Here is a 25,133-nt window from a genome sequence, read left to right as displayed (position 1 = left end):
TTTCTTTGTAAAAAATAGAATCCTCAAAAAAGCATATTACTCTCAACTTTCCTTTTCCACTTTACCCTAACCCCAAACCAATCTCAAATCAAAAAATGAATCTCTGGACATGTAAGTACATTCTTCTTACTTCCCAAGTTTCCATTGGAAAGTTTCTTTTCTGTAGTCCTACTCCTGTTTGAGGGAGTGTCTGTTTCATAGGAGAAAATCTCAGTGTTGGACATGAGTGTGTGGTTGGTATTACAGGCAGAAATGGCCGTGGCGGCCAGTGTGCTTTGTCTTCCCACAATGGCTCCATGCCCAGCTCCCCTAAAACTAGATGTAGATCCACACACAGAAAAGCACCAGGATCAACTCCCCTGATCTGCTGACATGGGCCTGTCTATACATTAGAACCTTGGTGTAACTTCGCCTTCTAAAGGATGGAATCTGATCCAAAAAGATTCCAGAAATCTTATAAGGCCTTCTGTTTCCTCCTTTAGTACAGCCTGCTCCAGACTCTGAAAATATTGTGGTATGTGTGTCAAGGGATGTCTGGGAGTAAACATATCAAAGTCTAGAGTTGTAAAGTACATGGCACACAGTCCAAAAATAAATTCATTCATTCATTCATTCATATTTGTTGAATACTTACTAAGGACCAGCATCATTGCTGGGTGCTACAAACGTAGCAGTGAACAAAACAGACAAGGATTCCTGCCCTCCTAGAGCATAGAGTCTAGTAGAGGGAGACAGATTATCAACCTGTATATGAGTAAATAAATAGTTTGTCAGGTAATGATAAGTGTCATAGAGTTAACAAAGCAGAGAAGGGGTGAGGAGTGCCAGGAGTTGGGAGTTGCAATTTTAGAGATGATCGGGGTGGGCCCTACTCGGAAGGTGGCCTTTGGGCAAAGACTTAAGGAGATGAAGGAACAAGCCATGTGTTCTTTGGGAGCAGTGTTGCAGGCAGCTGGACTCCAAGCGTAAAGACCCAAAATGGAAATGCTACTGGCCTGTCAGAAGAGCATCACAAAGACTGACATAGGTGTGTCAGTTGGAATGTATTGGTTGAAGTGGGGAGGGGTTACCTTAGATTTGGGGGAAGGGATCTTGTAGGGCCCAGGAGGTCACTGTCAGGACCCTGGCTTTTACTCTGTGTGCCTTGGACAAAGGGGGTATTGCAGAGTTTTGAGCAGAAGAGTGATATGACCTGACTGAAGTTGTAACAGGATTACTCTGGCTACTGAGTGGGGACCTGACAGTGAGGGTGAGGATGGAGCAGGACCCAGTTAGAGGCTGTTGCTGGAATCCAGTGAGGGGAGGTAATGGTGGTTTGGACCAGTGTAAAAGTGGTGGAGGTGGTGAGAAGTGGTTGGATTCTTGATATATTTTGAAAGTAAAGTCAACAGCATTTGCTGACACATTGGATGCTGAGTGAGAGAAAGGAGTCAAAGATAACTCCAGGGCTTTGGTCTGAGGAGCTGGATGGATGGAATGGCCATTTACTGAGTTATGAGTCAGACATGGGAACTGTGGAATGACTGCTCAGGGAATGTGTTCCTTCCCCTTGACGTGGATCTCTGGGGTGGAAGTCTCACATCTACGACATTGCTTCCACCTCGTGATGCTGTTACATGGACGAGAGGGATTTAGGGGCTGAGCTGGAGGATTGGGGGTTGTATGTGCCATTCACAGCCACCTGACGATGGTGTCTAAGAGCGTACCAGCTGGTCTCCAGTTTCAGTGTGGTAGTGCCATCAAAAATGTACTTTCTGGCAACACCAAGTGCTTTGCTTCTGAGGCCTTCTTTCTCCCATTGTCCAACCTGCGTGAAGCATTCTTGAGGTTGCTGATTAGGGTATTGAATAAACTCTCCCGGGGCACATGTTATGTATCATTTAGCACCTGAAATCCTTGGAAGAAAATTCACAAAGCTAACGCACCTCGAAGTATTGTGGATTCAGTAGGTAAACTATGCAGCTCTTTTAGGTTGAGTTCAGAGCTCTAAGCAAGGGTGGAGGGAAGTTTAAAGGGAATTAAGTCATTGACTAAAATGCTCAGCAGTGACCATCTCCCTCCCCCCTAAGGGTATTACAGGAATTTTATTTCAGTTCTTGTCTCAAAGTCATATATCTGTGATGTGATTGGCCACCCAGGAAACCAGCAGAAAGCTTCATCAGATGGCGTGGGGGGAGATATATGACTTTGACTCTAACTCGAAGATGGATTGTCATTCCATATGATTCACGGAGAGACCTAGGGATGCTTTATAATGAGGGATCCTTATTCTGTACTGAGAAAATACTCTGTGTGATTTAAAAGCACAGATGTGTGAAAGGGCATGGACAGATAATTTAACAGATAGCCTTGTGCAACCCTGAGTAATTGAAATCATCTCAATGGGATTAGCAGTTTGAAGACAATTTTTATGCTACCGAGTTAGCCACAAAATAAATTAGGTACCCTAAAAAGAAGCTTCTTGAGATCAAAGACTTATTTGACAAAATGCTTCCACAGAGCCTCCTTATAGTGCTATGCACACAGTAAACAATTAATACATGCTCACTGGATACATATTGAGAATTTTGTTGCCATTACTAGAAGGGGTACATAGTTCAGCTAGATTTTTTTCTTGGTTAATGAAATTGATACATGGTCCAAGACATTCAAGTAAAATATGATTTTACTTAGTGAATAATACTTATTAAGCGCTTTCATTTATAAAAATATCATTTTCTTCTCATGGTTCTTTCAACGGCAAAAGTACACATTTCCTATTGAGCATGTGGGCGGGTTCAGGCTTCAGTCACCGGCCCCTCTGGCAGTGGGACACGCTCACTGCCTGGAGGAGCCATTGAAAGCAGCCTTGCCTCAAAGAGAAGGCAGCGTTTCACACAGGCACTTGGGTTCTGGAAGCAATTCCTATGTTATTTTCTTAAAAAAAAAAAAAACAACCCATAGTTATAAGTGTAATAGAGCTCCAAAGAGAGCGCAGCTCTGTCCACTATGGGCCTTTCAGAAGAGCCTGAAGGAACGCCTGTGTCGACAGATTGTATCCGCAAGAAGGAATGAGGTTCCCCAAAGCTTCCAGTGGGGGATTAGCTCCTGCAGAGTGTAAAGACCGTAGTGTATTCATATTCATTTCAGAGGAAATTGAAAAAAGAAACCTGGGAATAAATGTTAAACACGTCTTCCTGCTGCTTTTTCTGTCTTGGCATGTGAAGCTGAGGTAGCAGAATGTGACACTTGATGGCAGCGCAGAGGTTCGCTGCACTGGAGTAAACTCTGCCCGCAAGAGGCCTGCCTTTTTCCTTTGATTTTAATGAGCAGAAAATAAAAATTGGCACCTCTGCACGGCGCACTGACCCCACCATCCCACCAACAATAAGGAACTAGGCCCCGGATAGAAAGGCCCCACTCAAGCCTTCTACCTATGAACATTGAGGCGATTACAGAATAGTTCAGTCCAATGAGAACATCTGTGTGCAAGGTCCTGTGGGAAGCATTGTGATGGGGTACAAAACCTCAGACCCCGTCCTCAAGGAACTCCGTGTAGGAGAAGGCACGTAGCAAAAACTACAACAGCAAACCTAACGCAGGTGCCATGTGAGATGGCCGTAGCAGCGAGCCTGGGCTAGGCGGGTGTTAGGCTCAGTCTTACTGCAGTTGGGAGGGGCCCGGCTCTAGGCTCCTTGTGCACAGTGAGCAGCTGGGACTGGATCCTCACATAAATCCAAGAACCAGAAGTCACTGTTTTGTCCCTTAACGGGACTAGAAAAGTGCTACCCTCAAGCCAATAGGCCATTGGTGAAAAAAACAGTATGTCATGCTCCAAAAAACCAGCCCCAGCTATGGGAGGATACAGGGTTGGATTTTGCCTTACCTGCCAGTTGTGGAAACCCTGGGCCAAGAAGTAATATAAAACTTGGCTCAGAACTGAAGGAACCTGTAGGGTCCTAGAACAAACAGAGGAGAAGTCACCCCAGAGGGATGTCTTGGTATCTGCACAGGACTCTAACAGAAAGCAACAGCCACTGAAAACACCTTCACAGAAGGAAGTGGCAAAAGACACAAGGAAACCCGTTGTCATGAGAGATTTGACCTCTTGGGCTCCTTGATCCCAGCCATGCTTTAGGATTGAGGCCCTCATTCCCCCATATCTGGGGGTGTAGAGGGCTGAAAGGTGCTCCCAGATTTATACTGCCAACCCAGATCTCTCACCGGAGCCCCAGGATCTTGTCTACCTGTCGAATTCCCACCTGCACTTGCCTGTCTCAGAGGTGTCTCAAACTAAGCATGGTAAAGTGAAACCATCCTACTCTGTCCTGCAAGCTGCCTCTCCCCCAGTTCAGTACCTCTCACTCCCATTCATCCAATTGTTCTTTCTAGAAACCTTGACCGCTTGTTCTTTCTCACCTCTTCTATCCAATCATTCATAAATCCCTGTTGATTGTGTATTCTTAAATGAGTTTCTTTTCATTTCTGCTGCCACCTCCCGATCAGCCTCACCATCAGCTTTGGCCTGGACCCCTGCGGTAGCCACCTGCATGTCACATTTTCCCTTTTAGTATCACAGCAGCCAAAGTGAAAATTCACTGATTTGTTGATTTTATTGTTTCAGCTTATTCACTTGTTTTGTTTTTTTGTTTTTGTTTTTGCGGTATGCGGGCCTCTCACTGTTGTGGCCTCTCCCGTTCCGGAGCACAGGCTCCGGACGCGCAGGCTCAGCGGCCATGGCTCACGGGCCCAGCCGCTCTGCGGCATGTGGGATCCTCCCGGACCGGGGCACGAACCCGTGTCCCCTGCATCAGCAGGCGGACTCTCAACCACTGCGCCACCAGGGAAGCCCTCACTTGTTTTGTTAATAGGTAGTTCGGTTCCATAGATCAAAATACAGAAAGTAATATGGGCATATTAATTCTTCTTCCAAAAGGCAATCAGTTGAAACACTCTTAGGTGTCCTTCCAGATGTATTTTTTTGCCCATTCTCTCATTTGAGCATATTCTCCCTCTCTTTCTCTGGCGCTCTCATTCTACCCCTCCCCTTGTATGCAAATAGCAGCATACTATATATTCTTTGTTCTGTACCTCGCTTTTTCATTTAATGATACAGAGTGATGATGCATTTAAAGCATAAATCTAATAACCTTATACCCTAGCTTAAAACCCTTCTTTGGCTAGCCATTACTCTTATAATCAATCCCTAGTTCTTTAATATGATAGCCCATGGGCTACATATAGTTTCCAGAAATGTTTTGTACGGCTCACATAGTGTTTTGCAAAAAATCGAATTCAAACATCTTTACGCTGGCCATGCCCTATTTAGTTTGCTGAAGACCCCACCGTCCTCTGTTGTATTAACCTGCTTCCCAGCACTGATTTCTGCTATGTGCCCTGCCGCCACGGGCATTGGGAATTGTGCTGCCTTCTTCTCCAGCCTCAGCTACAGCCCATCTCTGCCTCGTTCTCTGGCCACATGAGTCTGCTTTCCATTCCTTCCATGCCCTGAGCTCCTCACCTCAGCATGCCATTCAGACTTAGTGACACAGCTGCCAACATGTCATCTCCTCTCATCCCCTTTTTCCTCCCTTTGCACCTGTCTGATGCTGTGTACCCTTCAGGACTCACGTTCAAGGTCACTGCCTCAGGGAAGCCATCATTCCCACCCGAAGTTTAGCCATCCCTGTTAGACATTTTCTTGGCCTCCTTTCTTCTCTGTCATACCACTTATTACACTGGTAGCAACTGTATATCGTCAATTCTAAAATTCATACATTTTTCACATTTTAATCTTTCTGAACCTGCTAAGTGTGTTATAATGATCAGTGACTTACAATTAACGGTGTGGCTTGCAGTTAATGGAAGTTTAGATTTGATGAAACTGAGTAAATATTTACCTGTAAGGACATTTGTATAATATCTGTCTCTGTCCCTACAGTTTACGTGGCCTGAAAGCCGGGGCTGTGGCTCTCTTGTTCCCCTGTATCCTCAGTGCCAGCAATGTCAGGCTTGTCACTGATGCTCTGTACGCATTTGTGGACTGAATGAATGGATGAGGGTGTAAAGTAGGACTTTGTTGTATAGATCCTGCATTGCATTCTCTCAGGGGTTTAATTTTGCAGGATTTGATGAGTTTATGTTCTTTCCTGACTAAATCCTTTAGGGCTTTGAAAGTTTGCCCTCTTTCCCTTAACCTTTGTCTTATAGACTGAAGAGATTTTACTTGCTCATTATGTCTTCATGTAGAAACCCCTTCATCCTTTTGGGGAATTGCCTTAGTCGTTTCTGGGCCTTTTGCAGTGGTCTGGACTGTCATGGCTTGGGATAACATAGTGTTTTCCGATTCATTTCTTGTCCTCTTATAATTCCCTGTGTTTTGTTAATACTTTTGTTTGTTGGGCCAGTCAGACTGGTATTAGGAAGAATGATCCTCTGTGTCCTTTTAAGTCCTGCTTAAAAAATTGTGCTTTGTATCTAGACCTCTAGGGTCCTGTGGAAGTATGCAGGCGCTCTGCAGGACAGCTTCAAGAGCAAATATGGTTGCTTTCATGAAACTTATCCATTCCTAGCCTTACTTTTTTTTTCTCTCTCTAAATTATATGCTCATTTCATTCAGCAGGATTGAATTTATTCACAAGTACAAGAAAAGATCATGCCAAAAGCAGAATATAGAGTGCAGGTGTCGCTGCTATATCTTGAAAACATAGTATGTTTGTTTTGAAGTGTTCCGTAGGAGGAAAGAAGACAGAGAATAACCATCCCAACTCTTATTACCTAAATGCTATTATTATCATTAACTCAGATCCCGTTTATCCCACATCATTATACAAACTGGTATACACTTTTCTTTATTACTATTTTGACATTGAATATTAAACTTAGAAAAGTCCATTGACCCACACATTCTTTTGTTTAATAGAAAGGTGGTGTGCCCTTAACAATTTCTGAAAATGAATTTATTGGGTTACTTTCCAGGAGCTTAAGTGAGAAGTCAGCATTTATAATCTATACTTAGAGTATTATTTGTATGATTTCCCCCAGAGGCATCATATTCCTCTTTCCAGCAGTGAGCTTCTGGCTGGTTTTCCTGCTCTCTTGCATGTTGATGACATCTTCATTCCACAGTCTCCCCACCCCGCCTTCCTTCCTGCTAGTCTGGCCTTCCCAACCCGCAAGAGCTTAGTGTTGCCTGAAGACTTGCGGGTTTCCCTGTGCTTTGTCTCTTCCGGATTAGTTATAAACAGGCTAAATAAGATGAATTTTACCCTAATCTCTGACAATGCTGCTGTTTTTTTTTTTTTTTTAATTAAGAAAGAGCCAAAACATAAAACATTTCTCCTTTTCTTTCAATATGTATTTCAAAAGTCACAGTCTGTGTACAATCAAAGATTTTTTGAGAGTCTGAAATGTATGCACACATTTCATATTGGTTATACACTTTGCCCCAGAAGTTGAAATTATACATAAATTTTATATGTGAAATATATACATAAATACGTCTGTACATGTGTATATAGGTGCATATATAACATATGTTTATGCATGGGTATATATATACAGACACACAGAACTCTGTACTAGCTGTAAAATGTCCTTTTTATTTTTGCAACACAGCTATTGAGCAGACACAGAATGGGAGTGTGGTCAGAAAAAAGTGCCTTGGAAATCAGAAAGCTAAAGCTTCCAGCTTAGCTGTATCCTTGACCGAATGTATGACCATGGGCAAATTATTAGACCTGCTTGGTCCTTAGCATTTTCTTTTCCTTCTTTCTTTTTTTGGTAATAAGAGAGGGTAGGATTAGATCAGTGGTTCTCATCTCTGATTGTATATTAGAAGTACTTGGGGAATTTCAAAAAATGCAGATGCCTAGGCCCTACCAAGAGATTCTGGTATTTAAAAAAAAATCTCCCCTGTGAGTCTAGTATGCATTCAGGGTAAAGAACTGCCAACTAGACAAACTAGGCTCTCCCCTGGTCTGTGAGTCTCTTGTTTTATTTCTCCTTCCTAAGACAGGATGGTCCAGGCCAACAGAACCCTGTAGGATGAGCTATTCCTTTTGTTGGATTCATCAAATACATGTGATTGTGTAGAACCCTCAGAGTTGAAGAGTCCTTAGTGGCAGCCCATTAACCTCCACACGTGGTGTCTACCTGTCCACTCAGGCGTGGAGCCTCCTGGCGGTCACGGTCCCCTACCACTCTCTTTTTGTAGTTGAGGATGCCTGAGTCTTCGTGCTTCGTAGGACTCTCAGAGATGGTCCATGTCAGGAAAGAATGAGAGCTCCCAGTTCATGTATTTCCTCCACGTGACCTTGAACTAGTGACCAACAGCCGTAGTTTACTTCCCATCACTAACCTTTTTGCCAGTCATCCTTTCTAAACTTTTTGGTCTCTAATTTCCCTCTCTTGACCACCCTGTAACCTTTAATCTCTATGATCTCTGAAGTACCAAGAAATACATTTTATTGACAGAGTGGTTACTTAAAAAAAGAATAACAGTTTTTAAGCATATTAGGTTCTAATTACCTCTGAACCTGTGGGTTGACCAGTGAATACATGATATATATTATTAACACAATGGCAACTTAAAAAAAAGAAAGAAAGAAAAATTTCATGTATATTAGGGTTCCCTCCTCAAAAATGTTTCTTTTAATTCTTTCCCCACTCCCACTGCCACCACCCATGCTTGAATCCATCTCCCTTCATTCCAGTCTCTTCTTCTAGAATAAGAATGGTGGCTGTTGTTGATGGTAGGCCCTGTGATGAGCACTTTCAGTATCTCATTTAAACCGCATAAAAGGGGGTTTAAAGATAAGGAAGCCAGGGCTCCTAGAGCTCAACATCTACCGAGTGGCAACCATAGCATTTACTAGCTGCCATCTATGCATTATCGCACCCAGTCCTTCCAGTAACCACTTTACATTTTACCAAGGACTAAATTGTGTATTCAGATGTTCTGTGTTTTCCCACAGTCACAAAGGTATTACAGTCAGCCTTCTATATCCAAGGGTCTGCATCCGCAGATTCAACCAACCACAGATGGAAAATATTTGGGAAAAAATTTCCAGAAAGTGCCACAAAGCAAAACTTGAACTTGTTGCATGCTGGCAACTATTTACATAGCATTTACCTGGTATTAGATATTATAACTAATCTAGAGGTGATTTAAAGTATCCGGCAAGATATGAGTAGATTATATGCAAATACCGTGCCATTTTATATACGGGACTCGAGCATCTACAGATTTTGGTATCTGCGAGGGCTCTGGAACCAACCCCCATTGGATACCAAGGGACAGCTGTGAATAGTGGAGTTTAAGTTTAGGCCGTCTTGACCTCTAAGCCATAATGCTATTACTGTTAGGATGATTACTTCCATTGTCCTCATTTTACAGATGATGAAACAGAGGCACAGGGAGATTGCGTAACTCCATAGATCTTTCTGATTCCAAACCCCGAGTGTCAAGCACCGAGCTCCAAGATTGCATACTCTGTCGCCTCCCACTCTTACCTTACACACCGCACCCTGTCTGTGCATCGTGCCTCACTCGGGCCCTTCCTGAACACTGACTCTTTTCTTGCTGTTCCTCTGGTCAGAAACAGTCAGTGTCTATTTCTTAGGCCTGAAGTCTTCTGTTTATTTATTTGGACATTAAAGGCCCTCTGAGATCTGCCCCCCGAAAGCCCACGCTGTGCTCGGTCAGCTCGATTCCCGTGCCATCCCACCAGCGTGCCAGACTTCTGTCTCCAGGCGTCTTTCATAGGGTTGCCTTCATCTCTTCAGCCAGTTTTTCTTGAAAACCTGTTTTGTGCTGGCAGGATTGGATGGAAGGCCTGAAATCCTGAAGGCTTGAATCTACCTTCTCTGCTCAAGGCCACCCTCTCTGGGGAGCCCCACCTTTCTCTCCCTGTCTCTTGCTGTACCTCCCATCTGAGAACCCCCAAATCTAGGCTGCAGTGTGGAGCCTCGTCATGGAGTCTTTTTATCTCAAGTCGTAAGTGAGCTCTGTGAGGGCAAAAACCATGTATGAAAAATCTCAAGCAGAAAATAGGTGCTTAATAAATATAGGCATTTAATGAGTTCATCTGTGGTAATTGTGCTTGTCCCCTTAAATCAAATTGTCTGCTCTATGTCCATTCTGAGTCCAGAAAAACCAATTTTTAAACTATTGACTTATAGGAATCTTTTAGAAGTGTGTGTTATCATGCTTATTTGAAGGGCTAACAAAACTGATCTTCTCAACCCCTTGCTGTTCTCCCAGTAAATGTCCCCTCGACGGTCATGGAAGCCATGTGCAGACAGGACCCCCTGCAGCCCTTCAACAAGAGCAGCAAACTCTCCCCCGCCACCCAGCAGCGCTCCGTCGTCTTCCCACAGACTCCGTGCGGCAGGAACTTCTCCCTCCTGGATAAGTCTGGGCCCATGGAATCAGGATTTAATCAAATCAACGTGAAAAACCAGCGAGTCCTTGCAAGCCCGACCTCCACCAGCCAGCTCCACTCGGAGTTCAGTGACTGGCATCTTTGGAAGTGCGGGCAGTGCTTTAAGACTTTCACACAGAGGATCCTGTTACAGATGCACGTGTGCACGCAGAACCCCGACAGGTAACCCCACCTCTCATTGCTCGCCGGCTGTGTTTGCTTCTGAGACTCACTGCTTGCCTTCTTGTCGCCTCCTCCAGTCACACCTCGGGGAGAACTCTGTGATCAGAGGTCTGCATTCTGGAAGGTCATAGAGTAATGTTGGGCCCCTCTTTGGCTTTATTGTGTAGAAGGGCTGCATGAACAGTGGCTGCAGAAAGGAATCTGCTGTCGCTTTCCAAACAGCTCTGCCCAGGTCTAACGGGAGGCAAAATAGAAGGCACATTGATGAATATCATAGATGGAAAAATGAGGTCAGGATAATTAGAATCCTCTCTGTCTTCCAAAGATAATATAGCTGGCTGCTCTGCTGCTGTTCAGTCGTCTCAGGGTTCACCTCCAGTGTGCCGTGAGTATGAACTTAATTAAGTACTAAGAGGTAATGAATTGGAATTTTTTGCTTAGTACTATTTTTCTTCAGAGCATGCAAACCCATAAATCCTGCAAAGCTGTCAAAAGGAAATACCTACTCTGCTAGTGATGTGGAGGAAAACAGATGCCACTTATTCAATAAACTAATATCCACACAGAAGAAAAATGTTGACTAGATACCTCAGAGTCAAAGTTGCTTTGAAAGTTTGTCAATAAAGAATTTTATGGCCATGAACTGAGGATGAAATTTAGCTGAACAAGTGAATTAAAATTTCAGGTACTCTGACGAGTGGCACAGTAGATATAATGGAACTATTATTTATGAGTCAAAACTGGTTTATTCGACAGTCTTGATAGCTGGGAGTGCAAAAGACAAAAATCAAATTAATTCAATAAGAAAGGACCGTGTTTTATCTCCCCTTCACATCCTATGAAAATTTGATTAAACACCAAATATCTAAGAATATTTTGAATATAAAAGCAGAACGTAAATTTTGGAAGTAGGATAGGAGACTCGAAAGCAGGACTCCGGAATTATTTTCTTAATTTGGCCACTGATTAACCTTAAGCCACTCAGCTCTCCTTGCCTTATGATATACATCCAACTCTCCCCTCCCAGCTCTGCAGGATATGACAGTGTACTCGAACCCAAGCAGGCAGGGAGGATAGAAGTGTGGTGGAGAGGGGGTGAATCTTTTCAGAAATAATAATGATCCATTTTAGGGTACACGTGCACATTTACATGTGTATATATTTTTATTTGTGCCATTCTAGAAACTACTTGCTTGGCATCAAGCATTGCTGTGACTGATTGATGTTGAAGCATTTGTATTACAGCTGTTAAGGCAGTTGTGTCTTTATAATCTTTTACCTTCGATAGGAGAGTCCCCTGGTGAAAATATCCACGGACTTCTGCATATCTTAGTACTACTGGCTTTAGAGGGGACACAAAAGTTTTGAAAATGTTTTCCTTACTCCAACAGGGTTTTTTTTTTTTAAAGTCTGCCTTCCTTGCAAGTATACAGATAGCCTCAAGATATATCTATTCAGAGTTTGCAAAGCATTTTATTTTTTTTAATATAAAAATGCATTAAAATCTTGTTATAAACTTGCTTTTTGAATTGAATGAGTTTAGGTGTATGGATCTGTTATTTGCACAGGTTCATTGTGGTCATAGTAACTGAACATACAAGGTAAGATGAAATGATAGTTGAAAGTTTCTGGATACAGGAACTGAAAGCTTAGCTTTGGGTATGATACAGTTTCATGCTGAATGTCATATAAAACAATGAAAATATGTCTTGGTAAACAGAAAGTTAGCAAAACAGACTGTCTTGTCTGACCCCAGTTACACTTCGAAAACCGTATGTGGATTATGCTTTAAGTCCCTATGATGTCTGTTCTGTCAAATAATAATGTCAGAATTTATAAAGCATCTATGTAATCTGTCAGAAAAGTACCCTACAAATTAGAAAACTTACATGTACAAAATAGACTTCCACGAGAGACTGGTAGGTCATCGCTGATTCCAAGCTAATCTAGAGTTACTGGCAAAAATCCAAGTGGCTTGAGACTCCCATTCAGTGCGAGACCCTGGTGGGCTTATTTGATGCAGATGCCCAGGTGTCGTTTGGCCAGGTTCCCAGATGAAGTGAAGTAATGTGCTTGATATTCAGGTAGATCACCAGGGTGGAATCAAATTATTAAAGCAGTGGATTCCTACTTCTCTCTTCCCTGTGCTTTGTTGGTGAAGACTTGAGAGGCGGTATGATTCACCGTCATTCATGAATAAGTTAAAACTAAGAATTATGAGTTCAAAGAATTAGTCCCTTTATAGGCAAAGTAAGAAAGTACAATGTTTCTTACTAGTAATGGGGAGATGCTTGAATTACTCCATCACATCTGAGTTGATTACTGGAGATAAGGGAAATAGAGATGCCCAGTCTCTTTGACCCACTAGTTTCATTGAGATACATAATTTCATTGAGTTACATAATTTGCTTTTAGCATATAGGTTCTGTATGGTGTTCTAAAACCTAGCATGCTCTCCTGGTACCGGCAAGTTTTGAAGTACAAGATACTTTCCCTAATTCTTGACCACACAGGTGAATTGCTAAAGAGGAGAAACATGCAGACCTAAAATGGAACATCAATTTGTGCACGGTTGTGAAATTTGGAGTCATTCCTCTTATTATCCATGTGGAGACTTACAACTGCTGAATATACATATTTTCTTTAGCGATTGACTCCATAAATTCGGTGGCTTTTAGTCTTTGGCGGTTTGTGCCCATTCAGCCATATACAGTGAAAAAGCTTAGAACCTGCCAGTCAGAAACCATTTCCCTTCTATTTGAAAAGCTCAAACGTTTTATTTTGCTAGGAAAATCTTGCTAGAACTAGAGGCAAGAAAGGGAGACACAGAAGACAAAGTCAGAAAGTAAACAGGTTAGAGTTTCAAACACGTCCAAATTTGAAACAGGCCCCCGAATCTTAGGTCCAAAAGATTTTTCACTCAGCACACTGAATATTTGGCCATGAAACCCAAGACATTTGAACCTTCATGAAAGAGACTGTGTGTGTCTTTATTTGTGAGCTTTTTCATGTGAGGGACCATCAGTAAGTCTATGCCTTGATATAAAGGAAGGAGATCCGAGGATACCCTGGGTTGTCAGCATTACCATTTTTCACTACCATGTTATTTACATTGAACGCAGAAAAAAATTCCATTTGACCTTTCAAAGTAGGAATTAGCATTAAAGATAAAAATACACCCGTATGAGAGCCCAGGAGGCACAGAATCGTTAGTTCTTGATTTTATTCTGTTAATATTAAACATACAAAACCAAAAGTCTCTTCTTCTTTTTTCTCAAGCTACTGACTTTTTCCTTTCCTGAGTGAATTCAAAGGGAAGAAGCTGTCGGAATCTAGATTAACCTAGATCTAGACTAAGGACTAGGGACTTAGGGACCTCATAAACATTTGAGGTTTGGCATAAGCTTATTACCTGGGCCAGGGCAGCTTGACTGACTTGTGCCTGAAACAGGAATTAGAAATCCCTTTTCTCTTCTGTTTTTCTGCTACAGAAACTCTCAACAGTCCCATTTGGGGGCGGGGGCAGTCCAGAAAGGGGTAAGCAATGCCTTCAATCATAGTGGATTATTTTCTGATGAATATGTTCTTTTTATTTTCTGCAGAATGTCTTTTTAGTGCTTATCTTTATTTTGCATCCTTTTCCTTTCCTTTCTGATTGTGCTACCTGGGGAAAGTTTGCCTTTAGCCTCCTGGGCATACTGTCAGCCGTTCACATTTATGTTTTGAGTATCCTTGTTTATAATTGGGTGTGGTGGTACCAGAGGGGAAGATAACTCTAGAAGGAGCCGTTTGGTGGGAGGAGCCTGGAGATACTCCATCACCATAATAGTTTCTTTGGAATGTGTCAGTGTTCTCGTGTTCCATTGTTTCCCCCTCCCCCAAGTGTGAAGGTTACCTTCTTTCCATGTTCTCCCAGTGTTTCGGCTGCATACTTGAGCCACTTTCCTGAAATCTTTTTCTCCTTACATAGAGCTTAGTTCTTTTCTCACTCCACACAGCTAGCAGTGGACCTAAGTAACGCCCCGTTTGAAGTCTCGGGAGATGTGCACTTGGGCTTGACTGACGGGGAGCAAGGCCCAACTTGCTCAACTGTGGGCCCAACTGAACAACTTTTGTCCTGGAGGCTTTCATGCCATGAAAGAAAAATCAAAGAAGGATTAATAATATATTAAACCAAACCACACTTAATTTTGTTTAATGTTTCATCCTTTTCCTATGTGTACAACAAACCAATTACAGACTCAAAGTAAATGAATTGCACATTTTACTGGAGTCATCTTTAGCAGAGGAGCCACCAGTTACAGAGAATGCCAGGGGACATACAAAATTGTCTTGCTGCTGTCTTTTTGCTTAAAAATCTACTGGCATTGATATACGCTAACTAAATCGACCCAGGCTTTGTCTGTTTTTTAGATATTTCATTGTTGAGGACAGAGCATATTCTAGTTTTTCGTGAAGCTTGATATTTCTGTGTTGGAACAAGCCACACGAGGCTGTTTAAATTTAAATTAATCAAAGTTAAGTAAAATAATACTTCAGTTTCTCAGTCATCCTAGCCGCATTTCCAGTGCTCAGTAGCTGCTTGTGGCTAGTGGTTCCCATATTGGATAGTGTAGTTATAGAACACTTCCGTCATTGACAGCACTGCTAGATATCTCAAGTAGTGTTAAAAAAAAAAAACAAAACCCCGCCAAAAGCTTTTACTGGTTATGAAATGTTATCTCTTTGTGAAGAATGCTCATTGCATTTGTTTTGAGAATAATAAAATGCTGTATGTGTATGATGACTTGGAAAGAATCAAGGTGCTTTAGAAAGGAGAGTCCCATTTAGCTGCTGAATGACATGAGATCCTACAAAGAGTGAAGCTGAACACAGCACTTGACTATGCCAGGCCTCCTGGGCTGCCTCTGGTATGACACATCAAAGGGAGCAGAACTTGGGATTTGAAATTGATTGTATCCAAAAGTTTAATAAATTAAGGCTTACTTTTTAATTTTTTTTGGTTGATGATGATATTTTATTTTTTCACTTTTTTATCCCTTTAGTATTTGTAGAACTTTTCAAACCCCACCCTTTATTCTATGAGTCTTTTTTTATAATATCCAATTTTTAAAGGTTACACTCCATTTACAGTTATTACAAAATATTGGCTCTATTCCCCATGTTGTACAATGCATCCTGGAGCCTATCTCACACCCAGTAGTTTGTACCTGCCACTCCCCCACCACAGTATTGACCTTTTGACCAGACCTTGAAAAGTTAATGAGAATGTTAGTCATCACAATAAAAAGCTGAGTAATGGCAACTGATTCTGTGCCCCCAAAGCCCTTTAGCTGTAACCTGAGAGGTGAGGAGTCAGGGTGTGCTACTAAAAACATCCATACAGAGTCTTAAATCCTGTGGTCAGTTGTCCCAAAAGAAGTTGTGATGTCTGAGATTCTATGGTGATGATGATGTTTTCTAAGTAAGCCCTGCTCTTGGGTTTGAAGATTTCATTCTGTCTTGAATGTATTCCTATGCCCTTAGATGAACTCTAGGATACAATTAATGTTAAAATTACTTTTTGAGCATTTCCTTTTATTCATTTTTAGGAAATATTGAAAATCTAGGGAAAGAAGTATCTTGTCTGTATTTTCTGAGGCCTAACTTTGCATGTATTTCTAGGCTGAGAGAATCTGTTAACACAGTGGCAAATAGAGTACACATTTTAGTTCTAAATTCTACATGAAATCAGTTTCTGTGATGGTGAATATGACCATATGCTCTAAAATCTTACTCTTTAAGGTATCAGGATTAAAGGGATATCACTTTGTTTTTTGAGATCAACTAAAGTTGGGTCTTGTATTTTGGTACTAGATTTTCTTCTTGCTCTGAATTCTCAACTGTTTACCAAGTAAGTTTAAATGGTCTGTATTCTAGTTAGCATGACTAGACACACAAAACCGTGGAAAGCTCTCCCTGCAGGGCACTGGCTGGTACACACGATGGAGGATGGAGGTCACATCGTCGATGCTGTCTACTGTGAGGCCATGTCTTGGACAGATCCTTAGGTGGCACGTGCTTGTTGATTATCTGAAAGCAGGAGCAGAACATGATGGGATGTGAGAGGGCATCTAGTTCAGTCCATCCTGCTTACCAGAGAGATGAGGAGATGGAGAGTCAGGGATGTTGGGCGACTTGTCAAGTCCCACAGCTAACTGGGGCCAGAGGCTAAAGCAGGACTCACCTCTCCCATCTCGCCCATTCGAGGTTGTTCCATTCAGTCAGCTGAATTCTGCAAAGTTTTAAAAGCTGTCACGGGATACCTAGCAAATACCGCTCAGGCTGGTACTGGCCAAGGTGATGTTTTATAATCTGATTTGCCTTTCATTGGTGTTACCTTGATATAAGAATTCAGCATAAGCCTCTCTGTGGTCATCTCTTCTGTGTGTAAATCTTTGCCACCTTGACTATTAGCATAAAAAGGATGGAATGACTTCTGACTATAGGAAATAAATCACCCCAACTTTTGACAGCAGAGTCAGAAAAAAAGATTAATTGGTTTTATTTAGTGGCTAATTGTTTATTGTGATAGCTATTAAAAATAGATAACCAGAGGCTAATAAATGTTAATGGTCCTTCACTATTAGAAAAATCAATTGTCAGTGGATATAGCATATATTCATATATTATTTTGTTTATAATCTTCAATACATTTAAAAAATTCATCCCTGAGAGAATGATTTCTTGAGGACTCCTTTAAGGTTAATGGTTACTACAAAGAATAATTTTGACAAAAGGATATTTTCATCTACATATGATTTTAATGGCTTCAAAGCTTTATTTCATGATTGTAATAAAATGCATGTGCAATTTGTCAAGTTTGATAAACTCCTTACCAAGGACTCTTATATATATTTCTTTGAAACTTGTTTGAGAGCAGTTAGATAGATTTCTAAATGTAAGTAATTAAAATTGTATAGTATTGAGTTATTGACCAATCCCAGACTATTAATCAAGCTAAAAAATTCTACAATCAGTGCTCAGTGTGCTGAAGCCTGGTAAAATAATCGTATTTGTGTTCAGTGAGGCAAGTAGCCACAATTAAGCACTTCACTTGACAAATGAGAGGGTACACTTTATTTTGCATGTAATTGAATTGTTGTACATGCTCGGTCACCATTGTTTCCTAGCCCTTCATTTTGGTTTCTGGTCATTGGAGCTTATGCATTTGCTAAAGGTAGAGCAATTAAGTCTGCTTTTGCCATTGGCTTTCTAAACGCAGCCAGAAATTTCTGAGCCACAAACCAAGGCTTCCTGAGCTCTGGTAATATCGCTCATGACAGATTATTAATTTTCTCAAGAAAAATTTTGATAAACAAATTAGAGCCCTGTCAAGGAATGATATGAAATAGCCTCGAAAAGGGAAAACTCCCCAGGTTTTATATCACTCACCAGATTCTGCTTAAGTAAGCAGAAGAACTTCTGTAGAGAAGACAGAATTTTAATTTATTTTATGAAAACCAAAAATTGATTTCTTTCTCATGAGCTGAAAAGAATGCGCTCTGATAATCTTGCTAATTATCAGGTATTTGTCACAACTTCCTTCCATTTGCTTTTGCATCCCAGTCCTCCTGCAAGCATAGTGACATCCTGTCATTTCTGTGCTGCTATAAATCATTGCTTGCTACCAGATTAAACTGGGGAGCCGAAGTTCACGAAAAAAAGACCCAGTGGATAAATATGAGTTTAGGTCGGGGCGGGGAGAGAGTAAGTAGAAGTCAGGATTTCTTTTACAAAGAAACAAATCTGGGTGCACGCCTGTGTTGGCCTGTGCACTATCACACAACCCCAAGTTGGGGATGTGCTATAGACAGACCCCAGGACAGTCTAGTATCTATTAAAACACACATGCAGCTTGCTGACTTGCCTGCATCTTTACCTGGGACTTAGAATAAGGTCCAGAGTCACCCTAGAGTGACCTTGGCATCAAGAGCTTATTTCCTTTGAGGACAGTTTATCCTCACTTTTCTGAACTGACAGAGATCATAACATCCGCTTTCCCTGAGAGGATTATTGTAAAGATTAAACTAGATCATTGATGTTAAAGCACTTTGAAAAGTTAAAGTGCCCCAGAATTACGAGAGACAATTACATATCTTCTCTTGTACTGTTGTGCTTCATCAAGTCTGTACTCTCAACGCTCCAATATTTGCCTGGGGGTGGGGCTCAAAACAAGAAATAGGAGTTCTTGAAATGGTATGGCTAATACCGGAAAGGCATATTCTTTGGGGAATGAACGGCTCTCATCAGCTCTGTTAATTTTGTTCGTGTGGCAACAAGTATAGCCATGAGAACCTAGCAGCCCCAGTGCTATGCTTTGTTACAGAAACTGAGAGAACGTCCCCAGAACGTTTTGGCCCTTGCCTCGTGATGCTAACGTCTGCTGACTGACATAGAACGTAATGACCAGGCAGTGTCTTCATTTGTTTCAGACCATACCAGTGCGGCCACTGCTCCCAGTCCTTTTCCCAGCCTTCAGAACTGAGGAACCACGTGGTCACTCACTCCAGTGACCGGCCTTTCAAATGTGGCTACTGTGGTCGTGCCTTTGCTGGGGCCACCACGCTCAACAACCACATCCGAACCCACACTGGAGAAAAGCCCTTCAAGTAAGTAGCGGCTCGCACCGTATCCCTTCTTTCTCTGAGCCTTTCCTGAGAGCCGGCAGACAAGGTGGCCCAGCACTGCCTGGCTCAGCCAACTGGTGGAGGACGCTGTTTTAGAAAGTCAGCGTCCAGGCTGCAAAAGGCCCCGCTTGTTTAGTGGTCGATACTGGGGAAATGAAGTCAGGAAATTTATACACTGATCCTGGGTTGAGCTGTGCAACCTTGGACGTGAGACGTTCTTCGTGGTCTGTTTTCTCACCAGTAAAATCAGGAAGTAGGAGTAAGTAACTTTAAGATTCTTTCTGGTTTCTGAGGGTCTGTGCTTCTAGAATTTGAGCTAGGAGGCATGCAGAATACCAACTCTGGCCATCAGCAAGCAAGTCCCCTGACCATCATCGAGGTGGCCACAATCGAGGACAGCTGAATGAATTGTCTCTTGGGAAATCTGAACCCTTTAGGATTCTGATGAACGATTTCCTCCTCTTTTATATTTGTTAAGGGGGTTTGAATCTATTATAGCAGCCAATTGGTAGCTTTTCAGCGTGCCCTTTGGATCTCAGACTTATCATGTTAATGCAAAAAAGAAAAACCAAACCAAACATAGGGCATATCTGAGTCCTTGAGGATTCAGGGAATGTGGAAAGAGAACGGAATTCCAAGGGCTTTGGCAAGGTAAGGGCACCTGAGCGAGAGACTATGTTTCTGGATATAGCACAGTCATGAAAACGGTGGACATCTGAATCCTGCAAGATGGTCTCTTCATTCACTCGCTCACTCATTCATTCATTCATGTATATATGTGTTCATTCATTCAGCAAATATTTATTGAACACCTTCTTTTGTACTGGGCACCCTGCTAGGCACAAGAGATATAAAGGTGAATGAAACTCAGCTCCCTAGTCTTTGAAGACCTCATAGTTTATGGGGAAGCCCAATTAATAAGCAAGTATTACCACCTAGGGTGAAGGGTGCAAAAGTGAAAAACAATAAGGCATGTATATACAGTGTTTCAGGGTAGCACGAAAGTGGAGTAATCAGTGCTATCTGGAGAAGATGATGTTTAAGATGTGTTTTGAATGATGAGTAGGAGTTTTCCAGACATACAAAGGAAAGGAGGCTTTCTGATAGCCCATGTGGGACATGGAAAGGCTTGGGAGGGTGAGCCAGCTTGGGTGAGTGGTTGGTCATCTCAGAGCAGATTTTACTGTCTGTGTGATAGACTCTTTTTTGTTCAACTCTCTTATATCTCTCTTTCCTCATTTGCCATAATGACTTTCCTTGATGAAGGAGGAACATGAAAAGGGCGTGGGTGAACAGCCTATTTACCTTCTGTAGGACAAGATCAAGCAAGAAAGGAAATGATTCAGGCAGTAGGAGGTGAATCCCCTTTCTTGGTCTCAGCCAAGGAGTCTTCCCAGAGTCTCATTACCCATGCTTTTCCCTCTGGACCTGCTGGCGTAGCATGCAGTTGCCATGGTGCTCGGCCTGAGAAGGGGCTCAGCTTGGGGTGGCAGAGTCCTGCTGGTCTGGGTCCTGCCTGCCTTGGTGTCTGCCAGGAGAGGGAGAAGCTCATAAAAGGCTGTCATCTTTACCCACCTCCCCATGAATTAGTTACCTTTATTCGTTATTCTTAACTGTTTTCCATTGAGGTTTAATTTATGATATTAATTGTGAAAAGTTTTAATTTTTGTCTGTGTACACAGGTGGGGCTTATTTACTGCATAAAGGCATCTGGCTGAGGGCACTGGATGGGGTCTAAACATCCAACCTGCACTACGCCAGCCAAGCTGTGCCCTCTGGGGCTGCCATAGCCCCAGGGGGCCCTTTTTTTAAATCTACCCTTAAGGGCCGGGTAGGTTAGCACAGTCCTCGAGTTCCCTATGGCAGGTGTCTGTGTCTGCACAGTGGGCTTTGTCATTTCCCCTAGGCCCTCGGGGGTTCACAGATTCTGGTTTCACCACTGTTCTAGATGTAGAAGATGACAGTGGCACATTCCCTGTGCCTTTGAGCAAGAGAGCTCTTCAAAAGCAGAGACGCAGGAGGGCTGACAATCCTCCTGGCCCCTTACATTAGAGAGGGTAGCCAGATGGATACAGTGCCAGGAATCAGATTGATTTTTATCTTGTTGCTGTGTAAATAGATTTTAGTAATTAATTGAAGAGGTTTCAGGGTCAGCGTGGGAAATAGATTTCTATTAATGTTCAGGTGTTACTTAAGTATAACCTCGTTGACTCCAGTCAGTTTTTTTCCTTAACATCCTGTTTTTGTCCTGTTTCCAATAGAGGTGGCATTTTAACTTAATTTTAATTCATCAGATTAATATTTGAAGGGCTTTAGTACTTGTACGTTTTTCCTTTCTCAAAGTATTTTTGGGGACCATAACCTGATTTCATCTGGAAAAACAAAAAAGGAAACACCAGACTTGGTTGGATTAGATTCACTGTGCCTGTTTTAGTTCCTCCTGCTTCTTCTCATATTAGGATAGCCATATGCTGTAGAGTTTGTTTTTTTAAATTTATCAAATGTTAAACATATTGCCAGGGGAGAACTGAGTGTACGTGTATTTTATAAGTGCAAGATTTAAACGTCTTCTAGGAAATGGAAAGCTAAATCCTTCAGTGTATACAACCAGATCATTCAGGATTGAACTACCCCAAGGGAATTTTGGGAATCTTCCAACCATAGCTCATGGATATCCATCCCATGGACATTTGTAAATATTATGAGGATATCCTTTTACAAGCCTATAAAACAAACATTCACAAAAAGTTTATTGCAGATTAGTCAATAAAATGGATTTTGCCACAATGGTTAATTTTACTACTTCAACTAATGGGTATTGGCTGAAACAATGTTGCAAAGAAAGAAAAGAATCTTGTAAAGATACACAACCCATGCCCCAAATGGCTCAGTCCCCAAATTGTCCTACCCACCCAGGGCCTGGGAGGCCTTTGCAAGATTGTTAGGGGCCAGGCCACAACAGGGGAAAGCCTTTTCTAGCTTCTAAAATCTTCTGCTGAAAAGTGATTTTTCAGGGCAGATCAAGATTATTGCCTTACAAGAAGCCTGGAGAAGATTTGGCAGTAAGAGATGAGAGTTTCACTCCAGGCTTTGTCTCACAATCTGATTGGCTGAAATGCCACTGAAAGACTCCATCCCCCATGCTCTAGGTAGATCATGGGCTTGTCAGCAGCTAACCTAGGCTGTGGATGCAGAATTTATAAGGTGAAGGAGATCATAGGAAAAGCACATATCAAAGGATCATATTGAAGTTTGTACTTTCCGTTTGTACTGTGAGGCTGGAAGTCGTGGAGAACAAGGAACAAAATCAAGACATCATTTCATCTCACAGCAATTGCCAAGCACTTTATCGAAAAGAGGAAAGAAGGAAGGAGGGAAGGAAGGAAGTTGTCAGTTTCAAACTTACTCTTTACAGTGAGAACCCCTTCTCCTTCTCTGTTACTAAACATAATCTCTCAACATCTCAGAGAGGCCGCTCTGCCCAGGATCCATGTGAGCTGCTTGATGCCTGGCCTTTGCGCCTGAGAAGACCAGGACTTTCCATAGGAGAGTTTCTTTTCTTCGTCTTCATTAGAAGCAGGGGAAATACCACTAAGTTTGTGCCTTAAGTGAAGACAGTTTGGCTCAGTATAAAAAATAATCAAAGGATATTCCAAAGAACATCTGATATTTTAGCAAGATCTAGGCAAAATCAAAGCAAACCAAAAAAACACATCAGTAAAATGCATTAAGCACATCTTACGTACGAAGCAATTTGGTTTCATTCAGGAAATATTTGGTGACAGGCCATAGAGGACCAGAAAGAAAGCTTCCTGTAGGTTTTCTGTGAACAGAACTTGACATCGTTTTGCACATCTGTCAGTTTCAGATGACGATTGTTAAGCTCCCTCTGTACCTATAAGCCAGTCGACTATCACATTAAGTAAAGGATGATCTCAAATCTAAAAGGAACTCAAGTCTCATTAAGATGCCCACACTGGCAGAAAGTTGGGGAATTTCTCTTTGCTGAAATATTTGGATGGCTTTCCACTTCACTGTTCCTGCAATGTTTCCTTAAAGGCTGTGACGTCAGCACTGAGAGGAAGACCCTGTGTGCCAGAGCAGTTTTAGTCTCCTGGATCATTACCCGCATCTTTCTTTCTTTCTTATTCTGCTAAACCGCATGAAATCCAGGCCTGGAGGTGCCCATGACCAGTCACTTGGCTGGGATTGTAGTTCAGGGTTAATTCCGTGCCAACACAGCTGAAGTCCAACTCTGACCCGCCAGAACCTAAGCATTTGCATTGAGTCTGTCCTTCTGATGTGTTCCATTAAGCCATGAAAATAATTTGTGAAGGGATTTTTGTTCTGAAATTAAAGATGATGAACATAAAACTGAGGCTCTCCCCTTATTTAAAAATATTTTTACGTCAAGTTCTCTTTATATCCTTAATTATACAAATTACATTCTTATCATTACCAACACACGTAGGGTATTATTTCTAGTAGCCCACTTTCCTCAAGAAGGGGAAATTCCTAGGAAAAGGATCTAAGTTAAGGTAATTTTCTACACATCTGCATGTGTTTTTACTCACACTTGGTGAGCAGATGGCCCTAGAGATGATTTTTCAGTGATGATCTCAGGAGAGCCCTATAGACTTAGTAAATTTCCTGACTATGACAACAGATGGTTCCATGAGTGTAAATATCTGTGAGGCAGTTAGGCAAACACAGGAGAAAAATGTTAACTCCCCTCTTACTGTCTCTGCCCAGTCTGGGTGTTTAATATTACATATAGACATACACATTTGCCTTATGTGAAGCACTACCCCTCCCACTTCTGAATTCTTTATATTCTGATACACAAGATCAAAGGTGCAAAAACATGACCTAGGTAACTAGTCATAACTTATAACTTTGAAACTATTCTCTCCTTGAAATTGATTCTAGAGCTTCACAATTTTAAAAAAGGAATATAATAATTTGAAAGTTTGTCAAGCAGTGAAAGGTAGTATATTTTGACACACTAATTTAGTAACTAATCAGTTTTCTAATAAACAATCAGCAATTCACTAGCATGTCATCAGCACTTCAGGAGCTCTGGAGAAGGGATGAGCTGCCCATGGATGTTAATGAATACACCAAAAATCATTAGCTGATCAATACTTCTGAGTTATTTTCATTGAGCTGATAGGTCTGATACATTAAAGCTGACATTATACATTTGTCAAGATCACAGTGCAGTTTTTAACAGTGGAACAGGCTGCTAAAAATATCCCCCGAAAGACAATTGAAGAAACACAACTTCCTCATGCTGACACATTCAGCTGGTGCAGGAGCCCTGAAAAATCCAAGCGTGATAGTCAAGCTCCAGCCTCCCAACGACAAAACATATGCAAGACTCCCTAGTAGGGATAGATGTGTTTTATTTTTATAGGTAATTATTTCCCTGGCAAGGCACTTTGTATAATTTACTCAAAAGGAAAAAGACAGGGCTGCCTACCGGGTAGCGGGGCACGTGGCAAGTGATTGGGCATGTGTGGATTTTCTTCTGATGGCTTTACCACAGCCCTACTAGTGCAGGGACCTGAGACCGAAGGTTGCATTATTTAGAAGAAGAACAACTGTCTGCAGCTCTCCTGAGTATCTTTTCCTTTTAAGGTTTCAGGAGAGGACATTAGGGGGAGTGCTGAGGGGGCTGCTGTGCCCCAATGGGTGCTCGGCCAGTGCTCCAGGCAGCCCAGACAAGTGGAATAGTGACAGGGAAGCCACTGTCCGTGCCCAGCTTGCTGCAGCAGTGTGCGTGTGTGTGTGTGTGTGTGTGTGTGTGTTTTGAAGGTTGTGTAGCCATCAAGCTAGTCGGTGTGTGTTGCAGGGAAGATGGCTTAGGCCCAGGGTC

The 25,133-nt window shown here is 42.0% G+C and overlaps 1 protein-coding gene across 1 annotated transcript in view; it reads left to right on the top strand.

The window, feature by feature from the left end:
• The window catches only part of PRDM6 (PR/SET domain 6), a 98,955-nt gene that overhangs the window by 72,932 nt on the left and 890 nt on the right, over positions 1-25,133 (top strand). Inside the window, exons 5-6 of the mRNA XM_060006966.1 lie at positions 10,244-10,586; positions 19,061-19,237. Of these exons, the coding sequence (XP_059862949.1) occupies positions 10,244-10,586; positions 19,061-19,237 (520 nt within the window). The remainder of the gene's footprint in view (positions 1-10,243; positions 10,587-19,060; positions 19,238-25,133) is intronic.

Source organism: Delphinus delphis, chromosome 3 (genome assembly GCF_949987515.2).
Source record: "Delphinus delphis chromosome 3, mDelDel1.2, whole genome shotgun sequence".
NCBI classification, from domain to species: Eukaryota; Metazoa; Chordata; class Mammalia; order Artiodactyla; family Delphinidae; genus Delphinus; species Delphinus delphis.
The sequence above is the reverse complement of the archived record's forward strand: the minus strand, read 5'-3'. Positions and strand labels throughout refer to the sequence as shown.